General features: G+C 37.8%; 3 protein-coding genes across 4 annotated transcripts; 1 reads left to right on the top strand and 2 right to left on the bottom strand.

The window, feature by feature from the left end:
* Positions 1–5,515: 5,515 nt before the first annotated feature.
* Positions 5,516–5,959, bottom strand: LOC104089746 (uncharacterized). The gene has a single exon (XM_009594714.2). The coding sequence runs from the start codon at positions 5,957–5,959 to the stop codon at positions 5,516–5,518; it is 444 nt and encodes a 147-aa protein (XP_009593009.2).
* An 887-nt stretch (positions 5,960–6,846) lies between these two features.
* On the top strand, positions 6,847–12,951 carry LOC104112711 (deSI-like protein At4g17486). Its single transcript, XM_070197213.1, has 4 exons — positions 6,847–7,465; positions 9,817–10,078; positions 11,935–12,002; positions 12,365–12,951. The coding sequence occupies exons 1-4, from the start codon at positions 7,331–7,333 to the stop codon at positions 12,638–12,640; spliced, it is 741 nt and encodes a 246-aa protein (XP_070053314.1). The 5' UTR covers positions 6,847–7,330; the 3' UTR covers positions 12,641–12,951.
* Positions 12,952–14,142: 1,191 nt separating this feature from the next.
* On the bottom strand, positions 14,143–16,493 carry LOC104112705 (uncharacterized). Of its 2 annotated transcripts, none has more exons than XM_033660442.2 (3): positions 16,312–16,493; positions 15,192–15,404; positions 14,143–14,977 (listed from the first exon to the last, which is right to left on the bottom strand). In XM_033660442.2, the coding sequence occupies exons 2-3, from the start codon at positions 15,307–15,309 to the stop codon at positions 14,337–14,339; spliced, it is 759 nt and encodes a 252-aa protein (XP_033516333.1). In that variant the 5' UTR covers positions 15,310–15,404; positions 16,312–16,493; the 3' UTR covers positions 14,143–14,336. The 2 variants fall into 2 exon arrangements, with proteins under 2 accessions (XP_033516333.1, XP_070053315.1); XM_070197214.1 differs by having other exon boundaries at positions 14,143–14,274; positions 14,315–15,404; positions 16,312–16,491.
* Positions 16,494–18,661: the final 2,168 nt, after the last annotated feature.

An 18,661-nucleotide genomic window follows, 5' to 3' on the forward strand; every position in this document is an offset into this window, starting at 1 on the left:
TCTGTGGATCAGAAGTTGTATAGGGGAATGATTGGCTCATTATTGTATCTCACTGCTAGTAGACCTGACATTGTCTTCAGTGTATCTCACACTTGACTGCTGTCAAGAGAATTTTGAGATATCTAAAAGGCACCACTGATCTTTGTCTTTGGTATCCAAAAAGTAGTAATTTCAATCTTGTGAGATATGTTGATGCTGATTATGCAGGTTTTCTTGTGGATAGAAAGAGCACCTCAGGTATGGCACACTTTCTTGGCTCATGTCTTGTGTCTTGGGCCACCAAAAAGCAAAATTCAGTGGCCTTATCTACTGCTGAAGCTGAGTATGTTGTTGCTGCTTCATGTTGTGCTCAATTGTTGTGGATCAAACAATAATTAATGGACTTTGGAATTGATGTTGGTTGTATCCCTATTTTTTGTGATAAAACTAGTGCAATTAGTATGACTAAGAACCCGATTCATCATAAGAGAACTAAGCACATAGATGTTAGGCATAACGTTTTTAGGGATAACTATGAAAAATAATTGATCACTGTGGAATTTTTTGCTACTGACAAGCAAATAGCTGACATCTTCACAAAAGCCCTAAGTAGAGATCACTTTGAAAGGAAGAGATTAGAAATAGGGATGATTAAGATCACCTAAAAGAATCAGTTCAGAATTCACAACGAAAAAAAATATTGAAAATAAAAATTAAATTTTTTAAAATTTGTTTTGGTTAGAAAATCTGAAAATGTGTATATAATTAGATTAATTTTTGCTCAGACTCATACTTTCAATAGTATACTCTTGTGCCATGTGTTAAAATGACTCATTAATCTCTAATGATATTTTTTCTATTTTGGAAAATTTAGACTTACACAAGAGAATTATCAGTGAAGAACCTGGTTCATCACGGTATATTTTCTACACTCTACATAATTTTAAATAATAATATTTGGATCATGAGGAGAGTCCTACTTAATTCCAAACTCCTTTTGGACTTATCCGTTACAAGTGAACCAATTTTGTTCAAAAGAGGCCCAACCGAATTGAAGTACCTAGATTCTAGGGATACACTCCAAAGTCTTTTCAAAACTGAAATTAGTTTGATTAGACTTCCATACCCACTATCATCCCTTCCACCACCCCAACCTCTAAGAAAAGAGTAAAGATGCTGGCTCGCAAGGTTGTTGCGGGGAGAAAAATTTGGAAAATAGGTTTGTACTAGTAGGGTCTAAAGCAGGTGTTGAAACTACAGAGTTTGGAGAAATTAGTGGTAAAAACGAAAAAGAAAAAGAAAAAGAGAGCAAGGGTGTTCAAAGTGCTGTGAGGGGAAAGGGTAAAAGAGTGGTTGATTCTTCACCCACTCATGTGAGTTTAACCAAAGACACAGGTGCAATGGTTATTTGGGGAGAAAAATCTGCTGGAGTAGAGGAGAGTGTAAAGAAAACAGGGGGAAGTGGGTCTGGCAAAGCCGCTGAAAGGCTGGTTCAACTTGGAAAAAATATAGATGAACCTGTTTCATCTGAACAGGAAACCCTCGCAGACCTACTGAAGAGAGTGACTAAAAGTTATAATCCAAAGAAGAAAGGGAGGTTGGCACAAGCAAGGATTATTTTGGGGCAAATACGCTGCCTGCTTGTGACTATGAAGTCCATGTCACTCCTAAAGAACCTGGTTCATTTAAAAAGGTACCAGTGAATAGCAAGGTGCAAGCCCTGGTACAAGAAAGTGGGGCTAAGGATGCTGAGATTGAGAGGCTGAAGAAAAGGTTGGCTGAGGTAGAGTCTGATAGAGATGCTCTCAGAACTGAACTAGCAAGGAAAAAGAAGAAGAATGATGGAATTCTTCAAGACATGCTGAAACTTCTCCAAGCCAAAAACCAAGCCCTTAGTTCTTCCAAGCCTTAAACTTCTAGCCCAGTATAGACCTTTCAGTGACACGATTTGGGATGTTTTTTGTTTGCTCACGTTTTCAGTATTTTTATTTCTTTTTATGCTTTGTGGAAGAATCATATCAATCATTAATGAAATTCACTGTTTTTGCTCTAACTGTTTGTTTATATTTCTTTGATGGTTAAAATTCTTAGCTTGATCTATGATGATTAATCCATGATTGCATTTAAAGTAGCCCTAGTGGCCATGAGTAAGTTTTAAAATCTAGTTATCTCATATTTTTTATGCAACTTTTCGATGATGCCAAAAGGGGGAAAAGGTTGTGCTTTACACTTTGAACATTGATGTTTATAACCTAATGAACCTGGTCCTTGATGATAAGTGATAAAAAGAAAAAATATTTCTAACAGTGTGTTGATGTTGAGCTAAGTTGAAACAGGCCCTAAGCTTATGGAAGCACAGAGTTTGTCATCATCAAAAATGGAAAATTTATTGGGCCAAGTAAAGGATAGTTTTGAAGATTGACAAAGGAACTCAAGGATGAACCAGGTCCATCACTGGTAGGCATAGACACAGACAGATTCAAAGCACGTGAGATGCACATGCAGGAGATAAACGAAATCTGGCATAATAATAGATATCTCCTGATTAAAAAGATTGCATAACTGATAAGGAGAAGGACTCCTTACTCAACGAGAACATTATCCAAGATAAGGAAGGAGTTAGGAGTTGAGATTAACTAGAACTCTTCCACCAAGGAAGAGTAGCATTAGAACTCTAGTTATTTTCTACTCTACTAATTATATAAACCACAGGATGTTCTCACTCTACAGGTAACGCACAAAAATAGAAGTTAAACGTGAATTGAGAGCAAAATAGCAAGGTATTTTGCAAACAGTTCATGTGTAATTTAAATGTGCGAACCTGAAGCTACATGAACCAGATAGAAGAACCAGCTCCAAGTGTCTGTCTTTTATTCTACTTCAATTATAGTAGGTGTTTTCATATTGTACCTTTCAGCTTTATCTAGAGGCAATTGTAATAAGTACTCAGAGTATTCAAGTTAGAGTTAACTTGAAGTTGTCGCAGCAGTTAGAGGCTGGTTGCCACAACGGGATTAGAGTTAATCCTAGGTTTACAAAAGTATTTTGTAAATGTAATTTTTGGCTCAGTGATTTAGTGGAGAGTTTGGAAAAATCCTACTGGGAAGTAGGTCGTAATTTTTTCACCTTTTGAGCCAGGTGTTTTCCACGTAAAATACTTATGTTCTTTAATTTCTACATTTATTATTCCGCAACAGTAGTATAAGGAACACATAGAAGAACCGGGTCCTTCTATAATCTGTGCACGCGAAAAATTGGACACCACACAAATCACCCCCTCTTGTGTGGTATTGAAGTTAAAACATCAATATTCCTTCATATTCTTCTTTGACAATTCAAGCTGCTAACTATTGATATACCACTTTATATTATGCCTAATTTGATTTGAAATATTACCGCCTAACTAACTCGCTTTTTTCTTCTTTTTTTTTTATCGATTTTAATAGTATTTTGCATCCGTGCAAGTCAAAAACTCAACATAAACACTTGCTTTATAATTTATTGGAAGGAGGGAGTAAGATGCTCAATACTGTAATTTTTCCTGCATTATTCCAATTTTACCGAATGTCCCCAAAGCGACAGATGCTCAATACTGTATACTCGATTTAATCAAATACAAAAAGTTAGGCATTAAAACGAACTTTTGACCAAACTTTTGGACTAAAATTAGTGAATGGGAAAACAAAAATATATCATACGTACCTTACAAGATATTTTCTCGAAGCTTTTTACACATTACATATGCAATGCGTAAAAGTAATAATGCAATAAGTACAGTAAAATCCAACAGATGAGGTGTTTGGTGAAGGGATTGTGTACGCAAACTTTATCCCTACCCCGATTGAGTAGAGAGGTTATTTTCGATAGACTCTCGACTCAAGAAAACAAAAAAGACGAAAAGAGACAATATATAAGTACCATCAACAGAAATCATATTCATAATAACAGCATTATAAGAACTAGAAAATAGTGAAAACGCAATAACAATAACCAGTAAATAAGGCCCGGTGCTATAAAAAATAGAAGAATAGTGTGAACACAACATTAACCACTAGCAGTCTAAGACAAACCCTATTAGACTAGCCTCACACCCGAAACGAAGTAGAAAAATATTCAACTACCTCCTAACCCTCAACCCTGGTGCTCGACCTCCACACCTTCCAATCAAGGGCTATGTCCTCGAAAATCTGAAGTCACGTCATGTCCTGCCTGATCACCTCTCCCCAATACTTCTTAGGCCGTCCTCTACCTCTTTTCGTACCCGTCAACGCCAACTGCTCACACCTTCTTACCGGGGCATCCGAGCTTCTCCTCTGCACATACCTGAACCATCTGAGCCTCGCTTCCCGCATCTTGTCATCTATAGGAGTCACGCCCACCTTCTCCTGAATATATTCATTCCTAATCTTATCTATCCTAGTGTACCCGCACATCTACCTCAACATCCCAATTTTTGCTACTTTCATCTTCTGAATATGTGAGTTCTTAGCCGACTAACACTCTATCTCATACAACATGGCCGGTCTAACCACCGCTCTATAAAATTTATCTTTGAGTATCAATTGCACTTTTTTGTCACACATGATTCCAAATGCTAACCTTCATTTCATCCAACTCGGCGCTGAACTTGCATTCCATGTATTATGTCTTAGTCTCGCTCAACTTGAAATCCTTAGACTCAAAGGCATGTCTCCAAACCTTCAGTCTCTCGTTAACACTGCCTCGCGTCTCATAAATTAGATCTATGTCATCAACGAATAACATACACTATGATACATCCCCTTGAATATGTCATGTGAGTGCGTCCATCACCATGGCAAAGAAGAACGAGCTGAGCGCAGATCCTTGATGTAGCCCCATAACAATCGAAAAATGCTCTGAATCGCCTCCCACTATCCTAACCCGAGTCTTAGCTCTGTCATAAATGTCATTGATCGCTCTAATGTAAGCTACTGGCACACTTTTTACTTGCAAGCATCTCAGAGAATCTCCCTAGGGACCTTGTCATACGTTTTCTCCAGGTCAGTAAACACCATGTGCAGATCCTTCTTCATATCCCTGTATTGTTCCACCAACCTCTTAATAAGGTGGATAACTTTTGTTGTTGAACGACCTGGTATGAACCCGAACTGGTTGTCAGATATACACACTGTCCTCCTCACCCTCACTTCCACCACCCTTTCCAAAACTTTCATGATATGACTTAGTACCTTGATACCCTTATAGTTGTTACAACTCTAGATATCACCTTTGTTCTTGTGTAACGGTACCACCGTACTCCACCTCAACTTATCTGGTATCCTCTTCATTCTGAAAATAACATTAAATAACTCAGTTATCCACTCCAAGCCTGCTCTACCCGCACACCTCCAAAAGTCTACCGGAATTTCATCTGGCCTGGTTGCTCTGCCCCTACTCATCTTACACATAGCCCCCACGACCTCCTCAACCTTAATGCGCCTACAATACCTAAAGTCTCGATGACTCTTCGAATGCCCCAAATTACCTAGCACAATATCCATGTCCCCCTCTTCATTTAGAAGTTTATGAAAGTAAGTCTGCTATCTTCGCTTAATCTGAGCCTCCCCATCAATACTCTACCGTCCTCGTCTTTGATGTACGTCACTTGATCTATATTCCGAGACTTCATCTCTCTCGCCTTAGCCAGCCGAAATAACTTCTTATCCCTGCCTTTGTCCCCTAGTTCCTCATACAGACGACCAAACGCTGCAGTCTTAGCCTCTGTGACCGCCAACTTTGCCTCCTTCCTCGCTACCTTATACATCTCTTTGTTCGCTCCCATCTCCTCCTCGCATGTGCTCCCTACTAACTTCAAGTACGCCGCCTTCTTCCCTTTCACTTTGCCTTGGACCACTTTATTCCACCACCAGTCACCTTTATGTCCGCCAGAAAAACCCTTCGAGACCCCTAACACCTCTCTCGCCGCCTCCCTTACACAGTTTGTCGTCGTCGTCCACATAACGCTCGCGTCCCTACTACTCCTCCAGTCTCATATAGTTGATAACCTCCCCTCCAACTCCTGAGCTTTATCCTTAGTCAAGGCTCCCCACCCGATCCTCGGTCGTCCTCGAACAGACCTCTTCTTCCTCCTTATCATGATACCAATCACCAAGAGCCTATGCTGCGTCGCGAGGGTCTCGCCTGGGATAACTTTGCAATCCTTTCTCAACCTTCTATCGCACCTTCCGATGAGGAGATAATCAATCCGAGTCTTCGTCACCGTACTTTGGAAAGTAACCAAATGCTCGCCCTCTTCGAAAAACTAGAGTTCGCAATCACCATCTCAAATGCCTTAGCGAAATCCAATAGCAAAGTTCCTCCTCCGTTCCTATCCCGAAAGCCGAAGCAACCATGCACCTCGCCATAGCGTAAATATCTAATTCCTAACTCCAACATTTTCTAGTCTTTTTTCTTTTTTGATAATATCTTACTGCTCCATTCAAATAAGGTTAGACATTTTTTTTCCTTTTGTTTGGGTACCTACCAAAAATTAGACTTTTTTCTTCGTACGAAACAAAATATTCTTCTTTCACAATTCAAGCTGCTAGCAATTGATATACCACACTTTATATTATGCCTAATTTGATTTGAAAATATTAGCGCCTAACTAATTCACCTCTTTGTCAAATTTTACTATTTAGCATCTGTGGAAGTCAAAAACGCAAAACAAACACTTGCTTTATACTTTATTGGAAGGAGGAAGTAAGATGCTCAATACTGTACTTTCTCCTGCATTATTTCAATTCGGTATACTCTGTTTGAATCAAAGACACAACTTTAGGGATAAAAACGAACTTCTGGCCAGACCTTTGGGCTTAAATTAGTGAATTGCCAGCTAAATAAATTGTACTTTAATAAATTTTGAAGGTGTCGGTGTGAACAATGAGTACCCTCAATAATGACGATTCTTATCTCAATTGACTAATGGGCCCCCATTTTCATCCTCTGGCCCAGCCCGGACCCACCACCCATTTCACTGCACGTCAGATCGTGTAGCGTGTATCCCATTTCCCGATTTGTCCATTTTGCCTCAGTCGGAAACAACCGCAACGATCAAAAAAGTTATCAGTGTTTCCGTAACTAAGGAGTTAGCAGTAAAAAATAAACAGAAGTTTAGCCAATCGATAAAAAGAGAACAGACTCTGCCACCGAAAAAGGAAAATTACGAAAAAGGGAATCGCCAAGACACAAGGGTCTATGGTGATTATCATTATCGATAAAACAACGGTGCTTTTTCATTGCTAATCATTGCGTTGCTTTCATTTTGAATTCAATTTTGGGGGAAGAGGGATATTGATAGGGTTTTGTATTCGGAATTAGAAAGGAAAGGATGACGGAGGTGGTCGTCCACATATATGATGTGACGAATAGTGGCTCCGATAAGACCAACAACACAATTGTTCAGATCAACAAGTTTTTCAAAGACGGCATCGGTCTTGGTGGCATCTTCCATAGCGCCGTCCAGGTTCACTACTTTTACTTTTTGCCCAATTTGTTGTTCTATGTTGGTGAATTGGATCTAGGGTTTAGTAGTGATAATCCTGCTCTAGGATTTCTGTTATTGTTCCGTTTTGAGTTGCTGGATACTGAAATTTACTGATTTTTATTGTGTTCCATTATATATTTGATGCCTTGGAATATTTAATAAAAGGGGATCTGGTTGAATGTGTTCGTGGTATATTCTCAAACATCTCTCTCCTTTTTTTTTTGGGGGGGGGTGGGGGGGTGTCAGTTAACATTTCCCTAGAGCAGCAAAAAGAGAAGAAGCAGAAACAACCAAAAAGCATTTAGCACATAAGGAGCTTTTTATTTGTGGAAATGAGACAGAAAATTGGTAAATCTAACAAAACATTTTAGTGAGGAAAAGATTTTTCTAGAACTATCAATTTACTGTATGATCTGCAAAACGACAAGTTCCTTGTGTTTTGTTTCTCTTTCTTTTCTTTTTGCTTCTCCTTTGACACAAAACTAGTTTACATTGTAGACCATTTTGTTTTGTAGTTTCTGGTATGTAAGATATTAGTAACCACTTCTGTTAATCTTCTATCTCCCATTTGCTGTGACTTTAAGCTGAAACTGTTCTTGAATGTTTGCTTTTGTCTATACAATATTGAGCCGGGAGGACTTGATTATAAAAAAATTCCTCAGGTTGAGTTCATGGTAGATGTCAGCAGTTGTAACAACATATCATCTAGAATTATTAAAGCTGAAAGCAGGTTTGATGAATATGACTTACCGTTATATCAATTGTCGTCTTTGAAATCTGTTAATACTTGAAAGGCGTTCAGCTCCCAAGGGGTGGCCTATTGGTTGAGGCCAGAGGCATGAGGATAATAGTTCTAATCCTAGCTATAACACTTGGTGTGAGTCCATCTATCCCAACCTTGGTGGGCAGGATTACCTTTTCACTGTCGAGTAGAAATGATATAGGCTAGTAACATGACATAATCATTTCCTTTTCACCATCGCGTATCTCTCTCTCTCTCTCTCTCTCTCTCTCTCTCTATATATATATATATATATATATATATATATATATATATATATATATATATATATATTGTATATCTTAGCTTTCTATTTTTTCTGCTGCAAGCTTAATTTATCAATTCTCACCTATCGTCTTTTCGAAGATGCAAGTATTTATTTTCCTTCAATCAGACTAGAAGGGAAAGAGTTACCAACCTGAACACTGTAAAAAATTTCTCCAAAATTTTTCAAGCCATATATGTGGTATCAGTGTTGGCGATAATGTTTGTATCAGTGTTGTCACAAGCGAAAAGCTCTAAAAAAATGCTCCAGGTCTATTGGGTCTTTAAGCGCAAAGTATAATTTAAGTGTGGGCTTTAGTAAAAAAAAAAAGGCACAACGATGGAAATAAATAAATATATATATGTAATTTAAGAAAAATCAACAAATTCATTCATATTGTTTTCCATAAGACATTATACACTTATTTGCTGTTATATTTGTTGTTTAGTACCCGCTCAATTCAAGATAGAACTCATGGGCAATGGGTGTGCACGCCTTAGTGCCTTACCTTAACTGAAGCGCAGCTTAAGCGAGGCGACCTCCCCAAGCTTTTCTGAGCTTCAGGGCTTAAGCACGCTTTAAATGAGCCTTTGACAACATTGATCTGTATGAGATCGTGTCCACCTGACACTTCCATACTTGGGGTTATAAATGTATTAATAAGCTCTATGATCCTTGCAGTTTACCCAAAAAGTGATTGAGTGGCATTATTGCTTCACAGAACTCAATATCTAATGTATCATTTATCGAAATTGAGAATACTAGGGACCATCATTTAATGACTTAAAGTAAATGTGAAAGTACTGGTTAGTCTACGACGACATACATTGAAAGAACTGATTATCTTTGATTTAAAAATTTAAGACTAATGATAACTGATTTTTTCACATCCTTGCATCTTGTTGAATAATATGTCAAAACTGTGTTGATCCTATCTAAAAGCTTTACAATTTGTCTGACCTAGCATTTGTTTTCTGATAATTGACATGTGCAAAGTTGTAAGCACGATGTCCTGTTTCTAACTCTTTCTATTATCAGGATATATTGGTTCCTATTTGCAAAAATCTTGCACTGTCTCATCTTGTGTAGTGTCCCTTTAAGCTCATTCAATGGTGTCTTCAGTTGTTCTTTAACTTTTTGCTGAACTTTTGTCTCTTGTTAGTCAAACGAGCTTTTTTTGTAAATATGTTGCTCTGGCTATACTGTCTATAGCTCCACCTTGTGTTTTTATCCTTTTGAGTTTGTGTCTTAATAAATGTGAGATTTGGTCTATATTTTACACAGGTTTATGGAGATGACGAGTGGTCATTCGGGTTCTGTGAGCAAGGTACTGGAGTTTTTAGTTGTCCTGCTGGGAAAAATCCAATGTATACATACCGTGAATGCATTGTACTTGGAACCACAAACCACCAAATTTTCGAAGTGAACCAGATACTGAGAGAGCTTAGTAGAGAGTGGCCCGGACACTCATATGATTTATTGGCAAAGAACTGCAATCACTTTTGTGATGAGTTTTGTGAAAGACTTGGTGTTCAAAAGCTTCCTGGTAATCTTTTTCTCCCTCCTCTCTGTTTTCCCTTGCCTGTTGATCTCTGTTTGTGCTATAATCATTTTTTGTCGACAAACTCTTAGTAGTGAACTTGAATTTTGCGCAAATGTACGGCCACTACTTTTAGTTTCTGGAGAAGTACTCAAATTATTATGTATTTGCTATTTCATCATTTTCAATTAGGTGATGTCTGCTTACCAGTGAGATGTTTTACTTTGAAGACAGTTCTCGGTTTCCAATTCTCCTCATACTTATTGAAGCTCATGGAAACCACCTTTTCTCGGCTTTTGAATTTGACATTTTTACTGCATGTTATTTCTTTCATTCCAAGTTCAGTTTCCTCCTCCTTTTTTATGATAAGGTAATTCCTTGTTTCCTAGGTTGGCTTCTATGAATAAATTGATTAATGAACATTCAAGCTTAGAGCAAGGTGCAGAAACATGATGGATACACTGTGCTTTGCCAAGAACATGATCCATGGTTAATAGATATATTAACTTTAGAGAATTTGATTTAAATGTTGGACCCCTAATATGAGGAGCGGGGAACACCTAATATATTTTGATTATCCCATTGAAGTGTTCAGTAAGCAAAATATTCCATTACCAGTAATTGACACTCAATTATTTTGTCCACTTCCTATACATCAGTCAAATTACTTAATAATGCTAAATTACATAAACTTATACATTTTGAAACATGTATTGGTGATGCCTTCCCTTCAAAACATCTCTGGTTCCTCTCCTTCCAACTAGTCCAAATTCCAAAAAACACATGCTGGAATGGTTCTCCAGCATTGAAGCGTTTAAGCGCACGATTCTTGTTAAAGATAAGCTTTTAAATGCATGATATATTTTGCTTATTTGCTGTGTAATTCACGGCTTCACGCTAGTAAGAAGCATTCATTTAACGTCTTATATTAAGAAATCTGTCTACTAATATTCTTCTCCAAAACGTAGGTCTTAGGTGTTTTTTGTGGGAGGGTGGGGGTCGGTCCAGATGTAAGCATGGGCGGAAGTCCTGCCTTGTGTTCTGATTGTTGCTTGTATAGAGGTTCCCATCAGGTGCACCAAAACAACAGTTCTAGAGAAGATTTGAGATGTCATTTTACCTTACCAATAGAAATAGTAATGCAGGTGATGTATTTCATGCAGTGAAGTTAGACTGGATACTTAATATTGGGTTGCCACTTCGTCTGCTAGGGAGCAGTTTTAAAATATCCACATTATCTAGGTATACAGTAAAAAGATAGATGCACGCTTGAAATATTCTTCCGTAAGGACATGAGTTTAACACCCATTGTTTAAGCGGGAACCTTGTAACATAACTTCGCTCCTGGAACTTATTGGTGCTAAGCATTCACTGCTATATGAGTGTTGATTGGTGGTACTTTTTGCGATTGTTATACTGTTTGAAATTTGAATATATCACTTCAAGAAATAGATTTCCACCAAGATACAAGCATGATGATGCTTGAGTGCTAATGCTGATTCAAAAGCAACTTTTCTTAATCATGGATTTATAACTACCCATGTTTCTCTGTTGGATCTTTTCAATATCACTTGATTCCTGGAGCTTATTGGTGCTAGATGTTCACTGCAATATGTTGGTAAATGGGAGGAGTTATATTTTTTATTCCTATGCTGTTTGGATATGTCATCTCGAGAAATAAAAGTTCCCCCAAATGGGAACACATGGCCAAACTGTCACTGGTGCTTGAGTTCTAATCAAATGCTGATTCAAGCAACCTCTTGAACAGACATTTATATATCGTGCAGCATAAATTTTCTGAATCTTCTATCTTCTGTCTGTAACTCCCTTCATAGACCATATTCTTATAGCTTCTGTAACAGGTTGGGTGAACAGGTTTGCTCATGCTGGTGATGCTGCCGTTGAGATAGCTGGAACTACTGCCTTTAGGGTGAGATTCCTCTACTTTTGGACGTGCATTTCTTTAGCTCTAATGTTAAATGTGTGGTTACCAGTCTCCTAGTTCCCATTCTACTTCTCTATATTTACCCCAATTGTTTGACCCTTTCCCTGAAGGGAAAATCTCTCGAAAAGTTTTATTTTATCTAAGATTACATTACTTTTATGACTGTAATCTAGATTGAACATTTTTTCCAACTTAATATCCACATTCAACATATTACTTTTATGTCGTTATGATCTCTGTGTAGTTAAGAAGCACCAGAGACAATTTTGTTTTTGTTGTTTACTTTGCTACGTCTTGCTAGTTTAGCACAACTTTTGCTTCAACTTGACTTCTTCGTCTCTATGTAGCTGAGGCAAGCTAAAACAGAGATTGTTACAGCTAGTAAAGTGGCATATAGGTTCTTTGCGGGAGTTGCTTCGAACAATTCAGTTGCCCCGGATTCTCCTAACTCTAGTCGGGGAACTCCTAGATTTCAAGCTAATTGGTTTAAAAATTTTATCACCACTGGTGCAAAACCATCAAGTAGTTCAGATTTGGAGAGTCACAGTGAAGAAGTGCTACGTCAGCAGAAGCATCATGGCACAGAGACCCCTCTGAGGCAGAACTCGCGGCAGGACAGCTGAAAGAATTCTACCATGCGCTGATCCATGTTGTAGTTCATACTGTAGTCAGACACAAGGAATATCGTTGCCCCCACGTTCACTGTTATGGTTGACCACTCCTTGTTATTCTCAAGAAAATGCAAGCTTATTGCTGCTGATTTGTTGTGGAATTATGTAAATCATTTTGTTCTGATGATGATGATGCTTAAATGTTAGAAATTTTTTATGGGATTATGTAAATTTTTCTGCTCTTTTGTTGATGCCGAATTAAATGTTAGAAGGTGGACGCACAAACAACATTATTCATAATAGCTTACCTGTTCTTTCTTTAATTTCAATTTACATATATCTGAGTTCATGCAGTTAACTACATTAGGATCATGCAACATATGGAATAGTTTCCTTTTCAGCTAAACAAGTTTCTCGTATAAGTCAGAAACTGAGGATTTGCATAAGATGTCCGTGGGCAAGAAAAATCTAGTCCCGTCATGGAGAAAGAGGAGAAGAAATCAAGTTGTCGGCTTTAAGATGTCCCTTGCCACAAAAATTTAATGTTTAATATATCTTGGTCGTCTCATTTTCATGATAGATTTTGCTCACAATAATAGCCCATTCTTCCCATCCTAGTAGAGATCCGTCGATGATAATATTTGAATACAAATTCAGATTAGTGTTTCTTTGCATTTGATTCGTTATTTCAACTTAAGATAGAAAATTAAAGTTTGAAAAATTAATTTGAACAGTATTCCAAGTAAAATATACTAATGGATTTCACTCATAAAACTTAGTGGGCTCTGGACATAGGAATTGTAAAATTCCAAAAAAAAAAAGTGAATTTGTTTTTTGGTATTTGAAAATTAGAGTTGTGTTTGGATATGAATATAATTTTGGATTGTTTTTGAATTTTTATAAGTTGATCTAAGTGAAAGTTGTGAAAAATAGCTTTTTGGGATTTTTAAATTTTCGAAAAATTCCAAAATTCATCTTCAAGTGATAATTGAAATTTTATGACCAAACACTAATTTTAAAAAAAATAAAAAAATTCTTATCTTCTCCAAGTTAATATCACATCAAAACACAACTTCAACTCCAAATATTCTTGTTCAATTTCAACTTCAACCAAATGCTATCCTTAGTAGATATATGCATAAACCAATTATGAAATTGACGGTCTACTCGACGAGTTAGGTCGCAGGGTCTGAACCACTGAATATATACTAGTGCGTAGGACTTGACATCCTGCTTTAAGTAATTAGAATGTGATAGCTCAACATTTTCCAAGCAAGGATTTCGAAACCACAATAAGAAAATAAAATCACAAGTACATTTACTTATACTTGACAGCCCATCCCCCAAACGAGCAAAGAGTACGATCAATTGAATGTTTTCATCTCAAGTCTCAACCCAGCCATAGATATTCTCCCACCATGTAGCTCTCATGAACTCAAGGTGTAATTTAACCACTCTAAACTTCGCATATAACACCTCAACAGGTGACAATCAACCAGAAACACCACAGTAAATTTTAAAACACAAGCAACAACAAAGAGCGTACATATTGCAAACGGATGAGTTCACCTTCAAATATATACATGAGATTATTCAAACCCATTAAGAAAAAAATAGTAGTTTGGCACCACCAACTGGATTACAGACTTAACAACAACAACAACAACAAATAATTCACTGGATTACAGACTTAAGACTTCCAAATAATTCACTCCCTCAACACCTGATTGAAGATATACGAGTCCACTGGAGCGTCTTCAGCGATCTGAAGAGATGAGACAGCCTGTGCTGCAAGTAGATCAGGAGAAATTCTTGCAACCTCCCAATTTCCCTCATCAAAATAGTGATACTGAATATCCCTTACACAAGGTTCAGATGAGATCATCCAGTCAGAATTTCCCCCCTCATTCGACATGCATGCATATCCGCTTGCCCCAGAATCCCAGTCTGTTCCTTCAGGTGAATATGTCGAGAAGTCTTGGTGAGGGAGTATGGGTCGTTGTCCCCCAATGTACAAGTCAAAATTGCTACAAAGATCCCATGCATTCCATCCTTCGTCCTTCTTCAAGATAAGCTTACATGAATCATCAGAGTCTTCGTCCACAAGGACCTGAAGAGCAACTGCCTCAGCAATCGCAGCACCCTCTTCATCAAGCCTTTGCTGTTCTTCTTTCTTCTTCTGTTTCTTCTTTTCCAGTTCAGAACGGATGGCAGCCGAAGTAGCCAAGGCTTTCTCTAAGCGCCTCTTCTTTTTCTCAGCCTGTTTAATTCGATCCAACTCATCCTTAACTTGCTTCTTCTTGTCTTTTCTAACTGCAGATGCAACTTTAGCACAGTCCATTTTGCCAACTGATTCTCAAACAATAACACTTAAGCAAATCTGACTTTCCCTTTGTTAAGATATCTCTAAAGAAGTATTCATACTCTCTGTGACTAATTTATTTTCCTTTCCTTTGTGCCCTGTATTTAATACTATTGCAAAAGACTAAATGCTATCCAATCTAAAGCGTTTACGAGAAGTACACCTACACAAACTCAGGTCTAAAGGAATACCTCATTTTACGAACAATACAGTCCCAGACAGAAACAACAGGAGACTGAAGAAGAGAAGATTGGTAAGCACTCATAGGCCCGTCACTCACCATTCTTCCTAGTTTTCCGCAACCCTGGCATTTACCCATCTGGCAGCAACTAACCAAACTACTAACCTCACTGAAAACCCAACAAAATGATGTCTATACCTGTCGGCTTGCAACAACTCACATGGCCTTCCCTCCTGCAGAATATGCACAAACTTAGTACATAAATTCTAGATATTAACAGAACGAATAATTAGAAACACAATCAACAGAATTCATCCTAGACATATGTATATCACAATATACACCACGTTGTCCCGTACGCATATATTGTGTGTGTGTGTGTCCCGCACAGATATACACCACGTTATCCCGTAAATAGATTGTGTGTGTGTGTGTGTCAAAACCACATAATCTAGAGTACTCATACAGCTTATTAAAGAGACCAGAAAAACAAAAAAAGTACCCATATCGATGACAAATCTACCACCAAAACAGGGGGAAATTTAAGAGATACAAAAACTCCCACCCCAACAGCAACTAGACAAATCATCAGCGTCCTCAAACGTCAAAAGAGAACACCAATAAATTCACATTACATATTCTCTAACCACCTATTAACAACATACAGATTGAATCCAGGACTTTCATGTCTCATACACGAGACTTTGCTTAGGACTTAGTCATATCAGCTATGTCCAAAACTAATCCTCTCATCTAAGTTGTTTTATAAACGACTATTTATTCTACATCAGAAGCTGCAATAGTGGGTAAGCAACTAAAGCAAACCCTAATTTAACAAAATTGAGATTCATATAAGATGCCCAAATCAGAAATTGACTTCATCATACAGAGGCAAAAACTACAAAAATCATTAACCCCAATAAAATTCAGTTCACTCCTAATACAACATCAAACGATAACAACCCATTCGACCCGCATACAAAAACTTCAACTTTCAACACAATCAATCACTTTCACACACAATTAACATCAGATCGAGAATACCGAGATGACAAATCAGAGAGAAACACAAAACAGAAGCACAAATATTAAATCTTTTAGATCTCACTTGAACACAAAACAAGAATCAAGAAAATTAACCTGTGAGAGAAAAAGGCCACTGAAAAGCTCTTCCAGCGAAGGGTCAACTAGAAATAGAGAGAGTATAAAGATCTGTAAATCTGACGATAAGAAAAGCAAAGGAGAAATGAGAAATGGGGGCAAAGGAAGAGAGATAAGAGAGACAGAGAGGATAATATAATAAGCAACTGATCACATGAAATTGCCGGTTGGAAGAGACGGGGATGAGTAGGAGAAGCAAGGGTACAATTGTCAATTTAATTCCTATTCGTTATGAGACACGTGGGAGATGAGTAGGGTCATTGAACTTTCTTTTTCTTCCCCACTGGACTATGCTATCTTATTGGGACCCAACTAATATGAATTCCTAGGGTATAAATTTCATTAAATTCTTTTTGGAAAACTATATTCTATAGCAACTTTTAAAAATAAAAACAAACAATAGCAAATTCAGTATAATCTCACATAGTAGAGTCTAATGAGGATAGTGTGTATATAGACTTATCCCTACCCAGAGGCGGACCTAGGATTTGAGCGCGACGGGGCACCACTAACCTTAAATATGCCAATAATTAACTATAAAATTTTGTGTACAGTTCTTTAAGAAATTAATAAGTATGACAACTTATCCGCAATATATAAACAACCAAAAATTTTTAAAGAAAAAAAAAACATTAAGCAAAGTGTGAAAGATTACTTTGCAAAGTAGGTGCTACAGAAACCAATGCTGATAGAAGCGTTGTCACCCAACACTGCTTCGTTAATTTTTCTTATTATATATATAGGTAAGTAATATGAAAAAATAAACATTGTTATCAATGCTTTGATATAAAATATTTTGACAAAACTGGTTTTCAAAATGTAAAAGAAAACAAAAGAAGAAAGAACAAAATGCTAATTTTGCTGGAACTGGGTCTCGAACACAAGACCGAATGGTGAGGCTGGGAAGGTGGTGAAACTAGCAGCTCAACCACTTCTACCGTCCAGCTTTTGTTTTCCAGGGGGCCCAAGTAAATTATTTAAAGGGTCCTATCTCGATATACAGTACACACAAGATCTATATATACATGGTTTTTGCCGAGCCTAACGAGTTGCGGTGACCCCGCGCACTCCACTGTAGGTCCACCTCTGCCCCTACCTTGTGGAGAGAGAAAGGTTGTTTCCAATAGACCCTCGACTCAGAGAAACATAAGCACCACATTAATGAAGAGAAGAAGCGCGCAACAGCGAGAGAGCCAATTGCTTTTAAAAATATTTTTTTTATATTTGTATGTGGTCGAAATCGAGCTCGCCTACGACATGGCAGATTAGGATCGGAACATGACAACTAAAGATTGAAGATCGAGTCCGAGTTCCACCGAGGAGTTTGATAATTCATTGAACACATTGTAACATGCATTCCAAAGCAATATATTATTATTCTCTTTAAGTTCTTATAATTCTCTTGTTGCTCTGTTCTGATATCAATTAAAGTACTTTTGGCTCGAGGATGGCTAACTTTCCAAGGTTGGGACTGTTCAACTTGTGTGGTTTGCATTTACTTTTCCATTAGTTATTTCAATTGCAATCTAATTTGTCGTTTCGTATCAAGTTAAATCACGTATCCTTTAAACCACTTACAAATTCAATTGTTATCCGATTTTGATGGTAAATAGTTTGGCATCCACCGTGGGGCTAAGGATAATAGTGGTTATTTGATACAAATCTCCATAATACACACTACTTTACACTTGTTCTTTGAAGTGCCTCTAATTTCAGGTTAAAACTTGAAATGTCGAACCCTCAATCAGCACCCCTACATGTTGACAACAAGTCCGGTCATCACGGGAAAAATAACAACATAGCGCCCAGTGATGAAGTACCGCACGTTGATCCCATCGGAATTCCGGTCGCAGACCCAATTGATGCTAATTCACATATGGCTATCGACGCAAACTTACCTACCGACCCCGAGAATAGCATCCGTGGTGGAGCCCGATCGGCAACTCAAAACACACAAAACATTGGAGGAGACGGGATCAGTTTACGGGTGATCTTTGAAATGTTGCAGGCTCAACAAGCGGCGATAGCTCAGTTACAGAATCAAAGTCGTGCACCGAGCAGGGTTGAACCCAATCCACCTCGGGAAGTCACCCGCAGAGATGAACCGGTCATAGAAAGGTCAAATGGACATGAATCGGGGACTATCCCTGAGATCATAAACATGCTCGAAGAACTGACGAAATAGTTAGAATCAGGGGAGAAGAAAATCGAAGCTAATGACAAAAAGGTGGAAACCTACAATTCTAGGGTAGACCAAATCCCTGGAGTAGCGCCAATATTGTAAGGCCTGGATTCCAAGAAGTTCATGCAAAAACCTTTTCCTTCGAGC

The sequence above is a fragment of the Nicotiana tomentosiformis genome, chromosome 3 (genome assembly GCF_000390325.3).
Source record: "Nicotiana tomentosiformis chromosome 3, ASM39032v3, whole genome shotgun sequence".
In the NCBI taxonomy this organism is placed as follows: Eukaryota; Viridiplantae; Streptophyta; class Magnoliopsida; order Solanales; family Solanaceae; genus Nicotiana; species Nicotiana tomentosiformis.

Coding starts and splice junctions, on each gene's coding strand:
- LOC104089746 (XM_009594714.2), bottom strand. CDS start 5,959: ATGTGGACGACGACGACAAACTGTGTAAGGGAGGCGGCGAGAGAGGTG.
- LOC104112711 (XM_070197213.1), top strand. CDS start 7,331: ATGACGGAGGTGGTCGTCCACATATATGATGTGACGAATAGTGGCTCC. Junction 7,466..9,816: donor TCTTCCATAGCGCCGTCCAG/GTTCACTACTTT, acceptor TATTTTACACAG/GTTTATGGAGATGACGAGTG. Junction 12,003..12,364: donor CTGGAACTACTGCCTTTAGG/GTGAGATTCCTC, acceptor GTCTCTATGTAG/CTGAGGCAAGCTAAAACAGA.
- LOC104112705 (XM_033660442.2), bottom strand. CDS start 15,309: ATGGGTAAATGCCAGGGTTGCGGAAAACTAGGAAGAATGGTGAGTGAC. Junction 14,978..15,191: donor TGTCTGGGACTGTATTGTTC/GTAAAATGAGGT, acceptor TTTGAGAATCAG/TTGGCAAAATGGACTGTGCT.